The 18380-nt window shown below is 35.4% G+C and overlaps 1 protein-coding gene across 2 annotated transcripts; it reads right to left on the reverse strand.

Moving 5' to 3' along the window:
- Positions 1–3966: 3966 nt before the first annotated feature.
- On the reverse strand, positions 3967–11884 carry LOC149892610 (uncharacterized). Of its 2 annotated transcripts, XM_090079744.1 has the most exons (5): positions 11813–11884; positions 5133–8153; positions 4810–4875; positions 4492–4548; positions 3967–4335 (listed from the first exon to the last, which is right to left on the reverse strand). In XM_090079744.1, exons 2-5 carry the CDS (start codon positions 8122–8124, stop codon positions 4016–4018), a joined length of 3435 nt encoding a protein of 1144 aa, XP_089935870.1. In that variant the 5' UTR covers positions 8125–8153; positions 11813–11884; the 3' UTR covers positions 3967–4015. The 2 variants fall into 2 exon arrangements, with proteins under 2 accessions (XP_089935870.1, XP_089935871.1); XM_090079745.1 differs by lacking the exon at positions 11813–11884 and having other exon boundaries at positions 5133–10047.
- Positions 11885–18380: the final 6496 nt, after the last annotated feature.

Here is an 18380-nt window from a genome sequence, read left to right on the forward strand (position 1 = left end):
TTCTATATATGCTTGGATTGAATTAAATGAATTCCTTTGCGTAAATATAAGCAAACTAGTGAGAAAAAGTGCATAAAAAGCATCGCTACTTTGCTGCAGAAGAAGTGGATGACTATATGCAACTTTTTAAAATTGTGTGCTATCTCTATCGATTAAGGTGGTTTTCGAAAGTTTTTTCAAAGCAAAAATAGCGTAGTTTTCCTCTTTTAAATCTAGCTTTTGTCTAGGGTAGTTTATGAATAGATTTTCAAAGAAAGGTTAGCGTAGCATTCCTCTTTTAAGTTTAGCTTAAAATTCTTGGCATCACAAAACACAAAACTCAAAAAGATAAGATAAAATATAAGATAAACCTAAAACATAATATAAATGAAACTAAAGATAAGCTGCATAAAAAACTAACAACATAATAATCTACTAGGCATGTTTAAATTGAATTATATAAAATCCTTTGCGCAAATATAGGTATGTTAGTAAAAAGCATTAAAAGCCTCGCAACTTTGTTAAAGGTAGATTTTGAATAGTTTTTCAAAGAAAGGTTAGCGTAGTTTTCCTCTTTTATGTTTAGATTATGTAGCTTGACATCACAAAACACAAAGCTCAAAAAGACAAAATAAAATATAAGATAAACGTAAAATATAGATGAAACAAAGTTTACACTGCATAATAAACAAACAACATAATTATCTACTAGGCATGTTTAAGTTGAACTAAATAAATTCCTTTGCGCAAATATGGGAAAGTTAGACAGTAAAAATCCATAAAAAGCCTCGATACTTTGCTGAAGAAGATGACTATATGCAACTTTTTAAAATCGTGAGCTATCTATATCGATTTAGGTCCTTTTTGAGTACTTTTTCAATGGAAAGTTAGCGCAGTTTTCCTCTTTTAAGATTAGATTATGAAGCTTGACATAATAAAACACAAAACTAACAAAGGCAAGATAAAATATAAGGTAGTTTTCGAATGTTTTTTCAAAGCAAAATTAGCGTAGTGTTCCTCTTTTAAATCTAGATTATCTCAAAGGTAGATTTTGAATAGTTTTTCAAAGAAAAGTTAGCGTAGCTTTCCTCTTTTAACATTAGCTTATGTAGCTTGACATCACAGAACACAAAAACATAAAATAAAATATAAGACAAATAGATGTAGCTAAAGTTAGGCTGCATAAAAAACCAACAACATAAAATATCTACTAGGCATGTTTAAATTGAATTAAATAAAACCCTTTGCGCAAAAATAGAGAGTAAAATGCATAATGTTAGAGAGTAAAAGTGCATAGAAAGCCTCGCTACTTTGCTGTAGAAGAAGTGGATGACTAGATACACTTTTTTAAACTTGTGTGCTATCTCTATCGAATAAGGTAGTTTTCGAGAGTTTTTTCAAAGCAAAATTAGCGTAGTGTTCCTCTTTTAAATCTAGATTATCTCAAAAATAGATTTCGAATAGTTTTTCAAAGAAAGGTTAGCGTAGCTTTCCTCTTTTAACATTAGCTTATGTAGCTTGACATCACAGAACACAAAAAGATAAAATAAAATATAAGACAAACGTAAAATGAAAAATAGATGTAGCTTAAGTTAGACTGCATAAAAAACCAACAACATAATAATCTAACAGGTATGTTTAAGTTGAATTAAATAAAACCCTCTGCGCAAATATAGGTATGCTAGAGAGTAAAAAGGCATAAAAAGCCTCGCTACTTTGTTAAAGGTAGTTTTTGAATAGTTTTTCAAAGACAGGTTAGCGTAAATTTCCTCTTTAAAGTTTAGCTTATGTAGCTTGACATCACAAAATATAAAACTCAAAAAGACAAGATAAAATATAAGATAAACGCAAAATAAAATATAGATGAAACTAAAGTTAGGCTGCATAAAAAACCAACAACATAATAATCTACTAGGCATGTTTAAATTGAAATAAATAAAATCGTTTGCGCAAAAATAGCTATGTTAGAGAGTAAAAGTGCATAGAAAGCCTCGCTACTTTGGTGTAAAAGAAGTGGATCACTAGATACAACATTTTAAAATCGTGTGCTATCTCTATCGATTAAGGTGGTTTTCGAAAGTTTTTTCAAAGCAAAAATAGCGTAGTCTTCCTCTTTTAAATCTAGATTATGTCTAAGGTAGTTTTTGAACAGTTTTTCAAAGAAAGGTTAGCGTAGCTTTCCTCTTTTAACATTAGCTTATGTAGCTTGACATCACAAAACACAAAACTCAAAAAGACAAAATAAAATATAAGATAAACGTAAAATAAAATGTAGATGAAGCTAAAGTTAGGCTGCATGAAATAAACGGGTAACAATATTTTTCTATGTATGTTTACATTGAGTTATATAAAATCCTCTGCGCAAATATAGGTATGTTAGAGAGTAAAAGTGCATAAAAAGCCTCGCTACTTTGTTAAAGGTTGTTTTTGAATAGTTTTTCAAAAAAAGGTTAGCGTAGTTTTCCTCTTTTAACATTAGCTTATGTAGCTTGACATCACAAAGCACAAAACTCAAAAAGACAAAATAAAATATAAGATAAACGTAAAATAAAATACAGATGAAGCTAAAGTTAGGCTGCATAAAATAAACGGGTAACAATATTTTTCTATGTATGTTTACATTGAGTTAAATAAAATCCTCTGCGCAAATATAGGTATGTTAGAGAGTAAAAGTGCATAAAAAGCCTCGCTACTTTGTTAAAGGTAGTTTTTGAATAGTTTTTCAAAAAAAGGTCTTTAAAGTTTAGCTTATGTAGCTTGACATCACAAAACACAAAACTCAAAAAGACAAGATAAAATATAAGATAAACGCAAAACAAAATATAGATGAAACTAAAGTTAGGCTGCATATAAAACCAACAACATAATATTCTACTAGCCTAGTTTTCCTCTTTTAAGTTTAGATTATGTAGCTTGACATCACAAAACGCAAAAAGGCAAGACAAAATACAAGGTAAACGTAAAATAAAGTAGAAGTGAAACAAAAGATAGGTTGCATAAATACAAAAACTGCATTGCCAAAAATAGAATTTGTTGTCTAGAAAGACTTTTTAAAGTTTGTTTCTTTCGTCTATTGACTTAGTGAATCGCGATCTGGTTTTTCTTAGGCGCGCTTGTTTCTTAGTTGTTTTTTTTTGTAAAGAAAGTTTATTCAGACGTTTTTTTTACGCAACTCCTTTAACATTATTTTTAACAAAGTATTCTTTTATACGTGTTTACATTGAAATAAAACCCTTTGCGTAAATAGAGATAAATTAGAGAGCAAAAGCCTCACTACTTTGCAGAAGAAGAATTGGATGGCAAGATACAACTTTTTAAATTCGTGTGCTTTCTCTTTTAAGGTACTTTTTGAATATTTTTTCAAAGAAAAGTTAGCGTAGTTTTCCTCTTTTAAGTTTAGCTTACGCAGCTTGACATCACAAAACGCAAAAACCAATAAGGCATGATAAAATACAAGATAAACGTAAAATAAAATAGAAGTGAAACAAAAGTTAGACACCATAAAAAAAAAACAAACAAAAAAAAAAACATAATATACTTCTATGTATGTTTACATTGAACTTAATAAAATCCTTTGTGTAAATATATGAAAAAATAGAGAGTAAGAGTTCATAAAAAAAGCCTCGCTATTTTGCTGAAGAAGAAATGGATGTCTAGATCTTTTAAAATAAGGAACTTTTTGATTTCTTTTTCAGAAAAATGGTTGGAGCAGTTTTCCTTTTTTAAATTTCACTTATGCAGTTTAACATCACAGAAAATATTAATTTGCTTTTTAACAAACTCTTAAAAACATCAGAAGTAATTCTAAATGCAACTCTATTAAAAGTGTTAACAGAATAACAAAACGACTTTTTTTTTTTTTTAAAGATAAAAAAAGTTTGAACTATCTTTAAATAAGAAATGTGAGAACAGTTTAACAGAACTTCTTGTTTATTATGTATTTAGCGAAACAGATAAATATATTTGCAAAAGCATAGAGAAAACAAACTACACAAAAGGCCCATCTTTATTGCCAAACTGAACAAACTTTTCTAAACTACATAAATGGTCTCACTATATTGCCATATTGAACAAACTTTTCTAAACTACCCTCTTTTTGAATTTTTAGCTTCATGTTTTTAATTTTGTCTTTAATATGGCTTCGGTAGGAGTACTTTTGCAAGACATGAATGAGCTTGTCACTGCTATGATTTGCCAAGATGCCAAGGTAATCTTTGTACGAGCAACTTGAGCTTACATCTGTAAACACGTCTTGCAAGATGTATGCCAACACTAAAGCTGCACATCGAGGAAAACTTCTGGTGTTGAACCATTCGTTGTGGCCAGGGCAAGCATTCAGCTTTTCAACTATTTCATCTAAAATTTTACAAACTCAAGTCATAACACAAAGAGATTAAATCGAATATTCATTTGGTTCTGAAGCATGACAAGATTAATTTTGTTTTTTTATTTGTTTTTTTTGTTGACCTTATTGTTTGCACTGATAGCAATAACTGGTTTTTGAAAGATTACCTAATTGGCATTGGCTAACTTCTGCTTTGTTTTCCTTTGTTCTTGGCTGAGTTGATCCTGAAATAAAATAAAACCATGTTCATTTTTCTAATTCATAAAAAAACCATCAACAGTTTCTAAGTGTTAGAGATAATAACAAGCTGTGCATGATTTCTAACGGTGATGTTTCTAACTTCATCATTAGAAATCGGGTAGACACAACTTTCTAAAAGTGCACTTAGCAATGATGGCTAGTTTTTATTAACAGTTAACCATCTGAAATTGTGCAAGAAGAGGTTTGTGTTTATATATGTTTGTATAAATTAGGTTTTACATTACCGATGTGTTCTTGAGTAAAAGATGGCATTTCCAACTTGATTTTTTTTCTTCTTGGATCTTTTACTTCTAAAACATAATCAGTTTTAGTATCATTCACTTGTGTAAACATTTAAGCAATCACAGAATTAGTCCTGCAACAAATACATACACACTTCTGTGTTGTTTTTTTTGTTTTTTTTTTTGTTTTTTTTATTGTTTTTCTTTTTTTTTTTTTTTTTTACAGCTTTAACAATAACAATAGGGCAAGGAGTTAATTTGGGCATTTTTATTTTTTGAAAGCGTGTTGAGATTTGCATAAAAATCAAAAATCAAAAAGAATTTACCTCTGGATGTACAAGCAAGACTTTGGCTAAATAGACTACCAACAGATTGAACAGCACCAGGTGAGGGCTGTTTTTCAAGAACAGTACCAGCCTGTTGGACTGGAACAGCTGAAAGAAACAAACTGGGTTTGGCCATCGTTTGCTGACGAGCAACAAGATTAGGAGCCAGAGGAACAGAAAAGACCTCTTTTGAAGGATTAAAAACAACTTGCAGAGAAGGAGCAACATGAACAGGTTTGGCAACCACTTGCTTATGAGCAGGTTCAAGAAGAGCAGGTTCAAGAAGAGCAGGTTCAAGAAGAGCAGCTTCAGGAGGAGCATGGAAAACACGTGTGACAGCCATAAGATTATCTTGCTGTGAAGCAACATTAGACACTGTTTCCAGCAGAACAGAAAAGACCTCTTTTGAAGGACTGAAAGCAACTTGTTGAGCAGGAGCAGCAGAAACAGGTTTGGCAACCACTTGCTCACTAAAGTAAACTGGAGAAAGTTGTGCATGGTGTTCAATAAAATCCGGTTCATCAGGAAATAATGTTAATGCAAGAGGAGAACAAGCTGTGCCAACAGGAACAGCTAGAGTCTGATCTACATCCATACAAACAGCTTGTTCATTAGGAACTAGTTGTGCAAGAGCAGAGGATAGTTCAAGAACTGGACCAGCGATTGTTTGTTCAGAAGGAACAGACGAAACAGGAGTTGAGCTAGGTTCACACAAGAAATCTACAACATGTTCGTTGCTGTCCTCTAAAGGAGCATTGTTTTCTACAGCTGGAGAAAATGGAACCACTGTGGTACAACCGAAAGTAGCAGCACATTCTTCAGAGTCAGAACCGGAGTCTGAATCTTCCTCAAAAATGTCCTCAACATCATGAAAACCGTACTCCTCTGCATTAGTTCGGAGCCAGTCCATCACATCCTTCTCCTCCTTTGGTGGTCTCTCAGACTTTTCAACAGTCAAAGACTCTATGACTCCGAAGGACTGTCCGATGCCCAGGGCAAAGCGCAACTCCTCTGCAGCGTTCCACTGGGACACATAAAAGCTATCCATTGTGTGTCTGCTGTGCTTCATGTAGAGTGTAGCAAACCGCTCGCGATCTTCTTTGCTGTTGTTGGCAAAGTAAGTGGCTATCGAACCGCGAATGCAAGTGGGAGTAAGACGCTTCATGGGAATGTTTACTTGGCTTTTTCTGAAGCAGGACGTCAGGCTAGAGGTGATAGCAGAGGAACCCATCTGGTAAACAGGCACTCTAGTTGCACCTAGTGTCACACCTTCGTCTTTGTTGGCTCTCACCGAAGGAAAAAGGGGCCTGTAGCAGTCGCTCAACTCCAAAACAGTCTTGGTGTCTGCAGCCATGTAGTGAGAGTCGTTGACAAGAAGGTCTCTGTATCTCAGCAAATAAATATCGATCAACACTTTCAAGTCGTTCGGCACTAGAATGTTTTTGGCTCCGTACTTGTATGCTGTTTTGTAGCGCTCTTGCACAATGCAATATCCACACTCACTCTTCTCAGCAGCCATGTAGTCTCTAATGTTTAAAAGAGCAATGTTAGATTTTCTTAAACTGTTAATTACAGTGACAGAGAGCAGAAGATGGTTTCGTAGAGACACAGCATTGTCTCTAGTCAGCGGAAGAGACGCCTTTCTAATCGATTCCACTAAGTCTCTTACGTATGCAGACTTGCCATATTCGGTCAGCAAACTGACATTGATGATGTTGATGCTTTTTCTTCTTTTCACAAGGCTCCTCCTCAAAGAACGAAAGGGCCTCAGCACTTTTCGCAACTCATCCACCTTGCAGCGCAAACGTCGGATGGCCTCATGAGAAAGTCCGAAATAGACGTTTCTGGCTTCACTGAAACGAAACAGGAGACAAAGGGAGACGAGGCGGTTGTACAACGTGTGACAAGACATGGCTTTTGTTTGGTCAAGTTCACTCAGCTTGGAATTGAGCTGAATTTTCTTAAAGTGCAAGGAGAAGTATCTATCCTCCAAAACATTGGAATTGGTGAGGGCGTTTGGGTGCAGCGTCAACGTGCTGTCACAACAAGTCAATATTTCCACAACTGCATTTTTGTAGATCTTTGCTTGTGACCAAGTGTTGTTGTTGGCTACCACAAGCCACTTTTCAAAGTCTCTGAAGAGCTCATCTGCTGACTGGTAATAAAAGTGAAAAGCATCTTTGTCCAGCTGAAACAAGAGTCTCTTTTCTTCGGTCAAGACATAGGAGCTGGAAACCAAGTGCTCTAAGGAATCGAAATCAGAGTCAAGGACGGATTCGGTGTTCAGCTCTTTGTTTTCTACAGAGGTGCATTGGTTTGCAGAAGGAGCCTCGGACGAACCAGCAACTGGTGAGGGCAAGCTTAAAAGAGGATCAGAGGAAAGAACCGGAGAAGAAAAAGAGGAGGAAGGCCCAGGAGCAGAGGATGCAGAGCCTGATGCAGACGCTTGTTCAGCTACTGGCTTAATACCAAAGAAGGCAGGTCGAATAAATTGAGGGACATAGAGCTTCTCGTTGTCGTATCGCTTTGCCTCTGCAATCTTTTGTTTGATCATCTTGGAATCGTAGAAATGAGTCTCTTTCAAGTGTATGTCCAGTCGGTCGTAATACTTCCAACATTGCAAACAGGGGTAAGGTTTTGGACAGCCGGACTTGCGTTCGAGACGAGCATGCTGAAACTTCCTGACCATTGCAGAGTAAAAGATGGAAGCTTCATCCAAAGTCCAAGAATGATCTTTTTTAGTCAAGTGTCTTTTAATGCTTGTGGACGAATGTTTGCACAAAGGCATCGGACAGCTAACAGCGTACCTCTTCTTGGTACCATAGAAAGGTACAACCCTGTTTACGGAGCCACACGCTGCAACTAATGCGGCCCTGACTTTGTTTTTGAGCTTTAAGTCTCTCTGTTCTTGTGACTGCTTTCTTTTCTTTTTTTTTGCTTTAGAGTTTGGAGAAGAAGCAACAACAGAGTTGTTTTCTTGTGAAGAAGACATGTTCAGGTGTTTGTTTGCAACGGTTTTTGCTAAAAAAAGGAAACCAGTCAGTGAGAGTTTTTTTCTTCTGCCTGCATCCAATCCTGGAATGTTTACAACTGCAGGGAAGAGCTGTGTTTTTTCGAATCCTCTGCAAAAGAGAAAAAAAGAAAGAAAAGAGAGCAACAAGAAGAAACAAAGTTTCCACTAGCAAATGAAAAAGAATGAGAGCAACTAGCATTACATGCATGGTGGCAGCAGTGATTGCTATTATGAGAAGGAGAATGAGAAAAAAAAAAAGAAAAAGAAAAGAAACAAATAAATAAAGAGATGGAGTTTGAGAGGATCTCGCAACCATATGACTCAAAGAAAGAAACTGTGTTGAAAAAAGGCAAGAGAGGGCAAATAGAACTTGCTAACAAGGACAAATGACAGACATAACTACAACAGTAACAACTCTCATTGCAAGCATAATAACAACAGCATCAGCATCACTGACTCAGAGAGTGTTGACATAACAAAAAAGAAAACAAAAGTACAAGCCAAGTGGGGGAACATTAACAAACACTCATTGCAACTATAACAACAACAACAACAGCAACAGCATCACTGACTCAGAGGGTATTGATAAAAAAAAACAAGCAAAACAAAAACAAACAAAAAAACAAATAAAAAAACAAAACAAGCAAATTGGGTGAACAGTAACAACTCTCATTGCAAGCATAATAACAACAACAGCATCAGCATCAGCATCACTGACTCAGAGAGTGTTGACAAAATAAAATAGACAATAAGCAAGCAAAGTGGGTGAACAGTAACAACTCTCACTGCAAGCATAATAACAACAACAGCATCAGCATCAGCATCACTGACTCAGAGAGTGTTGATAAAATAAAACAGATTATAAACAAACAAAGTGGGTGAACAGTAACAGCTCTCATTGAAAGCATAATAACAACAACAGCATCAGCAACAGCATCACTAACTCAGAGGATATATAAAAAAACAAACAAACAAACAAACAAAACAAAAACAAAAAAAAACAAGCAAAGTGGCTGAACAGTAACAGCTATCATTGCAAGTAAAATAACAACAACAGCATCAGCAACATCATCACTGACTCAGAGAGTGGTGATAAAATAAAACAGATTAAAAAACAAGCAAAGTGGCTAAACAGTAACAACTATAAATACAAGTAAAATGACAAAAGCAGCAACAGCATCACTAACTCGCAGGGTGTTGATAAAAAAAAAAAGCAACAAACAAACAAAGCAAGCAAAGTGGGTGAACATTAACACTCATTGCAACTATAATAACACCAACAGCAACAGCATCAGTGACTCAAAGGGTGTTGATAAACAAAAACAAAGGCACAAACAAAACAAGCAGAGTGGGGGAACATTAACAACACTTATTGCAAGCATAATAACAACAACAGCATCAGCATCTCTGACTCAGAGAGTGTTGATAAAATAAAATAGATTATAAACATGCCAAGTTTGTGAACATTAACAAACACTCATTGCAACTATAACAACGACTACAGCAACAGCATCACTTACTCAGAGAGTGTTGAGAAAAAAAACAACAAAAAAAACAAAAACAAAACAAAACAGAAAACAGAAGTACAAGCCAAGTGGGGGAACATTAACAAACACTCATTGCAACTAAAACAACAACAACAGCAACAGCATCACTTGCTCAGAGGATATTGATAAAAAAAACAAACAAACAAACAAACAAAACAAGCAAAGTGGCTGAACAGTAACAGCTATCATTGCAAGTAAAATAACAACAACAGCATCAGCAACATCATCACTGACTCAGAGAGTGGTGATAAAATAAAACAGATTAAAAAACAAGCAAAGTGGCTGAACAGTAACAACTATAAATACAAGTAAAATGACAAAAGCAGCAACAGCATCACTAACTCGCAGGGTGTTGATAAAAAAAAAAGCAACAAACAAACAAAGCAAGCAAAGTGGGTGAACATTAACACTCATTGCAACTATAATAACACCAACAGCAACAGCATCAGTGACTCAAAGGGGTTGATAAACAAAAACAAAGGCACAAACAAAACAAGCAGAGTGGGTGAACATTAACAACACTTATTGCAAGCATAATAACAACAACAGCATCAGCATCACTGACTCAGAGAGTGTTGATAAAATAAAATAGATTATAAACATGCCAAGTTTGTGAACATTAACAAACACTCATTGCAACTATAACAACAACAACAGCAACAGCATCACTTGCTCAGAGGATATTGATAAAAAAAACAAACAAACAAACAAACAAAACAAGCAAAGTGGCTGAACAGTAACAGCTATCATTGCAAGTAAAATAACAACAACAGCATCAGCAACATCATCACTGACTCAGAGTGTGGTGATAAAATAAAACAGATTAAAAAACAAGCAAAGTGGCTGAACAGTAACAACTATAAATACAAGTAAAATGACAAAAGCAGCAACAGCATCACTAACTCGCAGGGTGTTGATAAAAAAAAAAGCAACAAACAAATAAAGCAAGCAAAGTGGGTGAACATTAACACTCATTGCAACTATAATAACACCAACAGCAACAGCATCAGTGACTCAAAGGGTGTTGATAAAGAAAAACAAAAGCACAAACAAAACAAGCAAAGTGGGTGAACATTAACAACACTTATTGCAAGCACAATAACAACAACAGCATCAGCATCACTGACTCAGAGAGTGTTGATAAAACAAAATAGATTATAAACAAGCCAAGTTGGTGAACATTAACAAACACTCATTGCAACTGTAATAAGAACAACAGCAACAGCATCACTGACACAAAGGGTGTTGATAAACAAAAACAAAAACACAAGCAAAGTGGGTGAACATTAACAACACTCATTGCAACTATAACAACAACAACAGCAACAGCATCACTGGCTCAAAGGGTGTTGATAAAATAAAGAAACAAAAACAAAACAAGCAAAGTGGGTGAACAGTAACAACTCCCATTGCAAGCATAATAACGACAACAGCAACAGCAACACCATCACTGACTCAGAGAGTGTTGATAAAATAAAATAGATTATAAACAAGCCAAGTGGGGGAACATTAACAAACACTCATTGCAACTGTAACAACAACAACAGCAACAGCATCACTTACTCAGAGAGTGTTTATAAATAAAACAAAAAACAAAAACAAGAAACAAAAATACAAGCCAAGTGGGTGATTACTAACAGCGCTAACAGCAGCAACAACAGTGTCTTTAGAAACAACAAACAAGTACAACAGCAACAACTGCTTTTACAGAGTATAACAATAACAACAACATGGCACTAACAACAACAAAAGGGTTGGAATAAAAACCTGTAGGCAAAAGGAGAGCTGCATTCAGACAAGATCGATTACAAAGAGGCTCTTCTTTAGGACAGAGGAGAAACTGCTTTTGAGGGACAGAGGGACTTTTGTTGTTGTTGTTGTTGTTGTGCAGAAACCAACAAACTTTTATTGAACCGAATATAACCGAATATAACCGAAAGTCTTGTTTGCTTCTGTTTTGTGCCATCAAGAAGGGAAAACAAAACATCACAAAACAAACGAAGCAAACGAAACAAACAAACAAACGAACGAAACAAACAAAAAAACGATTAAATAAATAAACAAACAAACGAAACAAACAAACAAACAAAAACAAATAGGAAAAACAGAAAACGCAGTACCGAAACCTCGCCATTTTTATCCTTCCTCGAGCTTTCTTTGGGCGCCAAAGACCGAGAAAGTTGAGCAAACGTGACGTTGAGGGGGGGGGGGGGGGTACTTAAGGCCAGCAGACCGACCAATGGCAAGCTTAGGAGAGACCCACGTGAATGTTACATTTTCTTTCTATGTACGCTGAATCCGCTCAAAGTCTGGAATTTCCAGCATTCACGTGTCATCACTCCAGCCACCAGATTGGCCCACACTTTGCACACTTTCAAGACTAGAACTTCACTTAATCACAAATTGAGCCAAAAAAAAACTAAGTCTCGCATGGCGACAACTTTTCCAAAAGCAAACAAAGGCAAACAAAGGCAAACGAAGGCAAACGAAGAAAAAACAAAAACAAGTAAACAAAAACAAAACCGAAAAGGGAGAGAGAGAGCAAGTCGACTCATTTCTTTCGACTGCCTTAAACGAGAAGTCTAAAACGTTTAAAAGTTGAAAACTAAGTTTTTTAAATGAACTGCACCGAAAAAACTTTACGACAGTTTAGCTGGTTAAAAACGCAGAGGAAAATATTTTATAAAATTTAAGCGTTCTAAAGATGTCCATTTTTGTTTTTGTTTTTTTTTTATTTTGGTTTGTTTCTGGTTTGCTTCTTTTTTTTTTTTTAAATTCTAGCGATCGAGCATATTTGAACGGTTTCATCAACCTGTTGGCGCACGTGCTCGAGAGCTAGAACTTTGATTGCTTTTGTTGTTGAGAATTGAGAATGTCCGAGCAGGTTTTTTTATCGATTTCATCGCTTGTGGCGAGGCAAAAATCAAAACGCTTTTTGGACGAAAGAAAGGAGATTAAAAGGAAAAAAGAGAAGAAAAAAAAAAACAAAAAAATAGGTTATGTGTCATAAACATTTATTTTCTCACGCGATGACGTCTAGTTTTGTTAGAGTAATTAAAATATGGTATCAAGTTTGTAATTTCTATCTTATTTTTAGTTACGGATAATTGCCAATTATGTCACGTTTAGTATACACAACGCTGTTTTCTTAATAGCAATATGATACAAACAAGTTATAAAAAAAAAAAGCGTTCGCTCGATCTTCCTTAGTCAGTTGAACAAAAAGAAATTTTCACAACATATGATTGATTTGGTTGTCCTAGCAAGCTGTTTTAGCAAACGACTAGAGGTTGCAACTGTTGTTCATTGAAAACGAAAAATCTAGCGTCAGCAAGAAATTTTTGAATACATAATGTACACAAAAGTGGCACTAACAAATGAAAATGTAAAAAAAAATGTTTACCTTGATGCCAGACTCGCAGAGATGTTGTCGCTCGTTGCTATCGACTGCGAACAGCTTTGTTGTTTTTCGAAGTGCCTCTTCACTCTACTTATAGCCGAAGTTTTGGCTTCGAAAAAAAATACGAACGTCGTTAAGCTCAACGAGCTGCTTTAATTGTTGTTCGTGCGAAAACGAAATGCTTAAACGGATAAAAGTGTTGGCGTAATTACACTTTTCGACCGCGATGCAGTTTGTCAACAACTCTAGCGTACTTTTTTGGCTCGTGGAGCAAAAAAGCCTCATGATAATAGCAAAGGCTTAAAATGTCTTAACATGTCAGCAAAGGCTTAATATGCTTAATAAACTGTGGGTTAAGTTTTTGCGGTGCAGCTCATTAACAACTTAATTTGCAACTTGCTGGCACAAGCAAACGTTTATGACTTCTCGTTTAAGACAGTTGAGCGAAATCAGTCGACTCACTCATTCTCCCTTTTCTGTTTTGTTTTTGTTTTGTTTTTTTGTTTTTGTTTTTGTTTGTTTTTTTTTTCTTTGTTTGTCTTTTGTTTAAAATGTAAAAAACTCGAAAGGAAAGTTGTTGCTTTGTTTGCTTATTGAAAGTTTTCGCCAGTTGCAAGACTTAGTTTTGTTTTTGTTTACTTATTAAAATATCGAGGAAAATATTTGAGGACATCGCATTCTAAAGGTGCCTTTTTAATAAAACATCTAACGATTTAGCTTTTAACGTTATGCTCAAAAGAATGCCCGTTTCGGTTTCTTTTTTCTTTTTTTTTTTTTTTTTTTCCTTTGTTTCAATTGGGCAGAGTGCTCATTTGAGCAGCCCGCCCATGATCCAAAATTAGGACTTTTCTACGAGATACTTTTCATGGACTGTTGTAATTTCAGCAGACCAACACAGTGACTAGTTGGTAGTGTGTGTTAGTTCCGCTTTCATTCACGGTTGAGCGGACCTGTTCGATTACTCGAACATTGGTCACGTCTGGAACGTGAGAATGCTAGAGTGCGTTTTACTAACAATTTTATCGCTTGTGGCCAGGAAAGCAAAACTTTCCGTTTTTGTCTTTTGCATTCTAAAGGTGCCTTCTTAATAAAACCTCTAACGATTTAGCTTTTAACGTTATGCTTAAAAGAATGCCCGTTTCGATTTCATTTTTTTTTTCTGTTTGTTTTTGTTTTTGTTTTTTTTTTTCAATTCGGCATTTTAAGGGTGCCTTTATAACAAGATCTAACGATATAGCGTTTAATGTTGTGCTCAAAAAAAAAAAAAGTGCCTTTTATATCTCTCAATGGTCTCCAACGATAAAACTGCCGACCAATCGCAACGATTAAACAGCCGACCAATGGCAGCTCAATAGTCTCCAAACATGAAACTGCCGACCAATGGCAGCTCAGTGGTTTGAGAAGTGAGATCATTCGATTTCGTTTTATTATCTCCAGTTTGAACTAGTGCTTGGCTTTTATAAAAATTGTCAAATTTTGCCAAGCAAATCTTATACGAAACGCTACTTTGATGTCAAACCTTCGTTACTCCCTATTCCCTTCTAGCGGAGGGCCGGCTAAAAGCTAGAAAAAAAGAGAGAAGGAAACTTTTTTCTTTTTTTCTTTATCTTTTTTTTTTTTTTTTTTTAAGAGGGGTAGGGGTGGGGGGGGGGGGGGGGGAAGGAGTAAGAGAATTACGGGGTTAGGATTGGAGGGGGATGAGGTTACGGTTTGGAAGCCTGGGGACAATGAAAAATTGCGTTCGTATAGTGTCCACGAGGGGCGTCCTTCGGTTGTAACGTGCCGCTAGGTGCACGCGTCTAGTAGTTTCGTTGCATCGACCTAGAGGAGTTCTCCGAAAGGTCTTGCGCTTTGGGCTCGGGCAAACGGCCTGCATCCATTGTAAACACGGTCTCTGCCGTTAGAAAATCGTTAACCAGGCTTTTGTGAGCTTTAACAACCATCCCTTTGAGTTTAAAACGAACGTTTCCCCAAAAGCCATTCGAGATGGAGGTACTCACGGAGGTTTGTTACGGTAACAACCCTGTGGTTTGCCATCTTCTTTCTTTCCGCAGCGTCGCAAACGGATCGGCCGGTCTCTTAGGTGACGAAAAAACGTCTGATCTCTCGACTGGAATGCTTAACGTACTAAGATTAGAAGAGTTAGTACTAAGAGTCGCATCTGGCCGCCGTAATTTTCTTCGATGATGTACTTGAAAATTTCGTGACGTCGTTTTCAAAGCTCTAGGGTCGATTTTAACCTTCGACCTTAAAGTCGATTTTAGCCTTCGGTGTGGCTCTGTACAACTTTTGCGGTGAAAAAGCTTGCGCGGAGTCTACAGTTGTATTTAGCCGACAGACGCTGGCAACGCAGAAACAGAATGACTCTTGGGCGGCGCAAACCGAGCGTTCAGCAAATTTCTAGCATTTTACGTCAAAGCGGACAATCTGCACGACAAATAAAGCTAACTTTCTCGTTGCAACAGTTAGTCACTGGACGTTGGACGAGTGTGTACAGCTGTTTTGCGTCGAAAGCCGACCGGTGGTCGGATGCGACTCTTCTTTTCATTCGAAAATCAGAACCTGGCCATCAGTCGTGTATCACCATCGAATGCTTAATGTAGTGATTTCTCGAAACGACAAAAGCTTGTAAAACAAACAGCTTCGCTGTACTGTTGCCTAGTATGTTAACGGATGGCCAGGAACAACCTTGGTCTGTAAAGAATGAGTTCGTTTTTCCATTCGAGGCACTAATTACTGCAGTTTTAAAAGTCACCTAAAGTATAAGCTCATCTCTCCATTCAAGAAAAACAAGCATCAGAGTTTCGGAAAGTTTGCATGCACGACACCACCATCGATGATACTTAAACAAACAGAAAATGAATTGCAAAACAGAACCACTGAATTGCAAAACATAACAACGGACAGCTTGTAAAAAGCATGGTGATGAGCTTCTTCAATCCAATCAAGGAACCAAGCATCACAGTTTCGGCAATGGTGCATGTGCAAATCAGCAAACTGTGATACTTAATCAAACAACTTCACTGTTTTGCTTAGTTTAAGAACGGATGGCTAAGAACAACCTCGTTAGTGAGTATGAAGTCATCTCTTCATTCAAGGAATTAATAATCAGAGTTTTAGAAGTCTCTTACGTGCGATACTACTATCAACGGTACTTAATCAAACAGCCTCTCAGAATGGCCTAGTTTGAGAACGGAAGGCTAGGAACAACCTTAGTAGTGGGTCATCAGTTCAACTTTTCATTCAAGGAATTAAGCATCTAAAATCTGAAAAATAAAAAGAAGAGCTCTTTGTTAGAAGTTCTTATTTTTATTTTTCCTCAACTTCTATTTCTTTTCTTTTTTTCTTTTTTTTTTTTAATGATAGTTTTTCTTTTTTTTTTATCTATTTTGTTCGTTTAAATTAATACAACAGGCGTTTTAGGTCGTTTCTGTAACATTATTTAACACTTTAAATTGTAATAAATATTTGAACTGAAGAAAATCCTTTTCGTAACGTTAAAATGTCATAAGAACATTTCATCTTTACCAAATACGCTTGTAAAAATAGTTTCACTTTTAAAGTTTGTTGTATATGTCTTTTAATTTAGTGAATCGCAATTTGGATTCTCTTAGGCGCACATCTACTTTAGTTGCTTTTTCTTAAAGAAAGGTCACCAGAGTTATCTTACACAGCTCCTGCAGCATAATCTTTAACAAAATACTCTTTTGAAAAGTTTTACATTGAAATAAACAAAAGCCATTTGCGTAAATAGAGATAAATTAGAGAATAAAAAGTGCATAAACGCCTCGCTACTTTGATGAAGAAGAAACGGATGACTAGATGCAACTTTTTAATTTCGCGTGCTATCTCTTTCGATTAAGGTACTTTTTGAATATTTTTTCAAAGAAATGTTAGCGTAGTTTTCCTTTTTTAAATTTAAATCATGTTTAAAGGTAGTTTTTGAATGTTTTTTCAAAGAAATGTTAGCGTAGTTTTCATCTATTAAATCTAAATCATGTTTAAAGGTAGTTTTCGAATATTTTTTCAAAGAAAAGTTAGCGTAGGTTTCCTCTTTTAGATCTAGCTTATGTTTAAGGTAGTTTTTGAGTATTTTTTCAAAGAAAAGTTAGCGTAGTTTTCCTCTTTTAGATCTAGCTTATGTTTAAGGTAGTTTTTGAGTATTTTTTCAAAGAAAAGTTAGCATAGTTTTCCTCTTTTGGATATAGCTTATGTTTAAGGTAGTTTTTAAATATTTTTTTAAAGAAAAGTTAGCGTAGTTTTCCTCCTTTAGATCTAGCTTTATAATTCAGGTAGTTTTTGAATATTTTTTCAAATAAAAATTAGCAAAGTTTAGCTTATTTAGCATGACATCACAAAATACTAAACTCAAAAAGGCAAGATAAAGTATAAGATAAACGTAAAATAAGATATAGATGAAACAAATGTTAGGCTGCATAAAATCTAAAACTGCATTGCCTATCATAAACACAAACGTCTAGTAAGAGCTTTTAAAGTTCGTTCTTTTCGTCTTTTAATTTGGTGAATCGCGATTTGAATTTTCTAAAGCGCACATGCCTCTCAGTTGCTTTTTTCTTAAGGAAAGGTCACCAGAGTTTTTTTACGCAGCTCCTGCAGCATAATCTTTAACAAAATACTCTTTTGTATATCATTACACAGAAATAAACAAAAACCATTTGCGTAAACAGAGATAAATTAGAACTCAAAAGTGCATAAAAAGCCTCGCTACTTTGCTATAGAAGAAGTGGATGACTAGATACAACTTTGTAAATTCGTGTACTACCTCGATGGATTAAGGTATTTTTCGAAAGTTTTTTTAAAGCAAAAATAGCGCAGTCTTCCTCTTTTAAATCTACCTTATGTCTAAGGCAGTTTTTGAATAGATTTTCAAAGAAAGGTTAGCGTAGTTTTCCACTTTTAAGTTTAGCTTATGTAGCTTGACAAAACAACACACAAAAAGACAAGATAAAATATCAGATAAACGTAAAATAAAATATAAATGAAACTAAAGTTAGGCTGCATAAAAAACAAACAACTTAATAATCTACTAGACATGTTTAAGTTGAATTAAGTAAAGTCCTTTGCGCAAATTTGGGTAAATAAGAGATTAAAAGTCCATAAAAAGCCTCGATACTTTGCTGAAGAAGAAGATGACTATATGCAACTTTTTAAAATCGTGAGCTATCTATATCGATTTAGGTCCTTTTTGAGTACTTTTTCAATGAGAAGTTAGCGCAGTTTTCCTCTTTTAAGATTGGATCATGAAGCTTGACATAACAAAACACAAA

The sequence above is a fragment of the Hydra viridissima genome, unplaced genomic scaffold, assembly GCF_058129835.1.
Source record: "Hydra viridissima isolate aposymbiotic clone 2 unplaced genomic scaffold, HvirCarnegie_v1 scaffold_2, whole genome shotgun sequence".
Classification (NCBI taxonomy): Eukaryota; Metazoa; Cnidaria; class Hydrozoa; order Anthoathecata; family Hydridae; genus Hydra; species Hydra viridissima.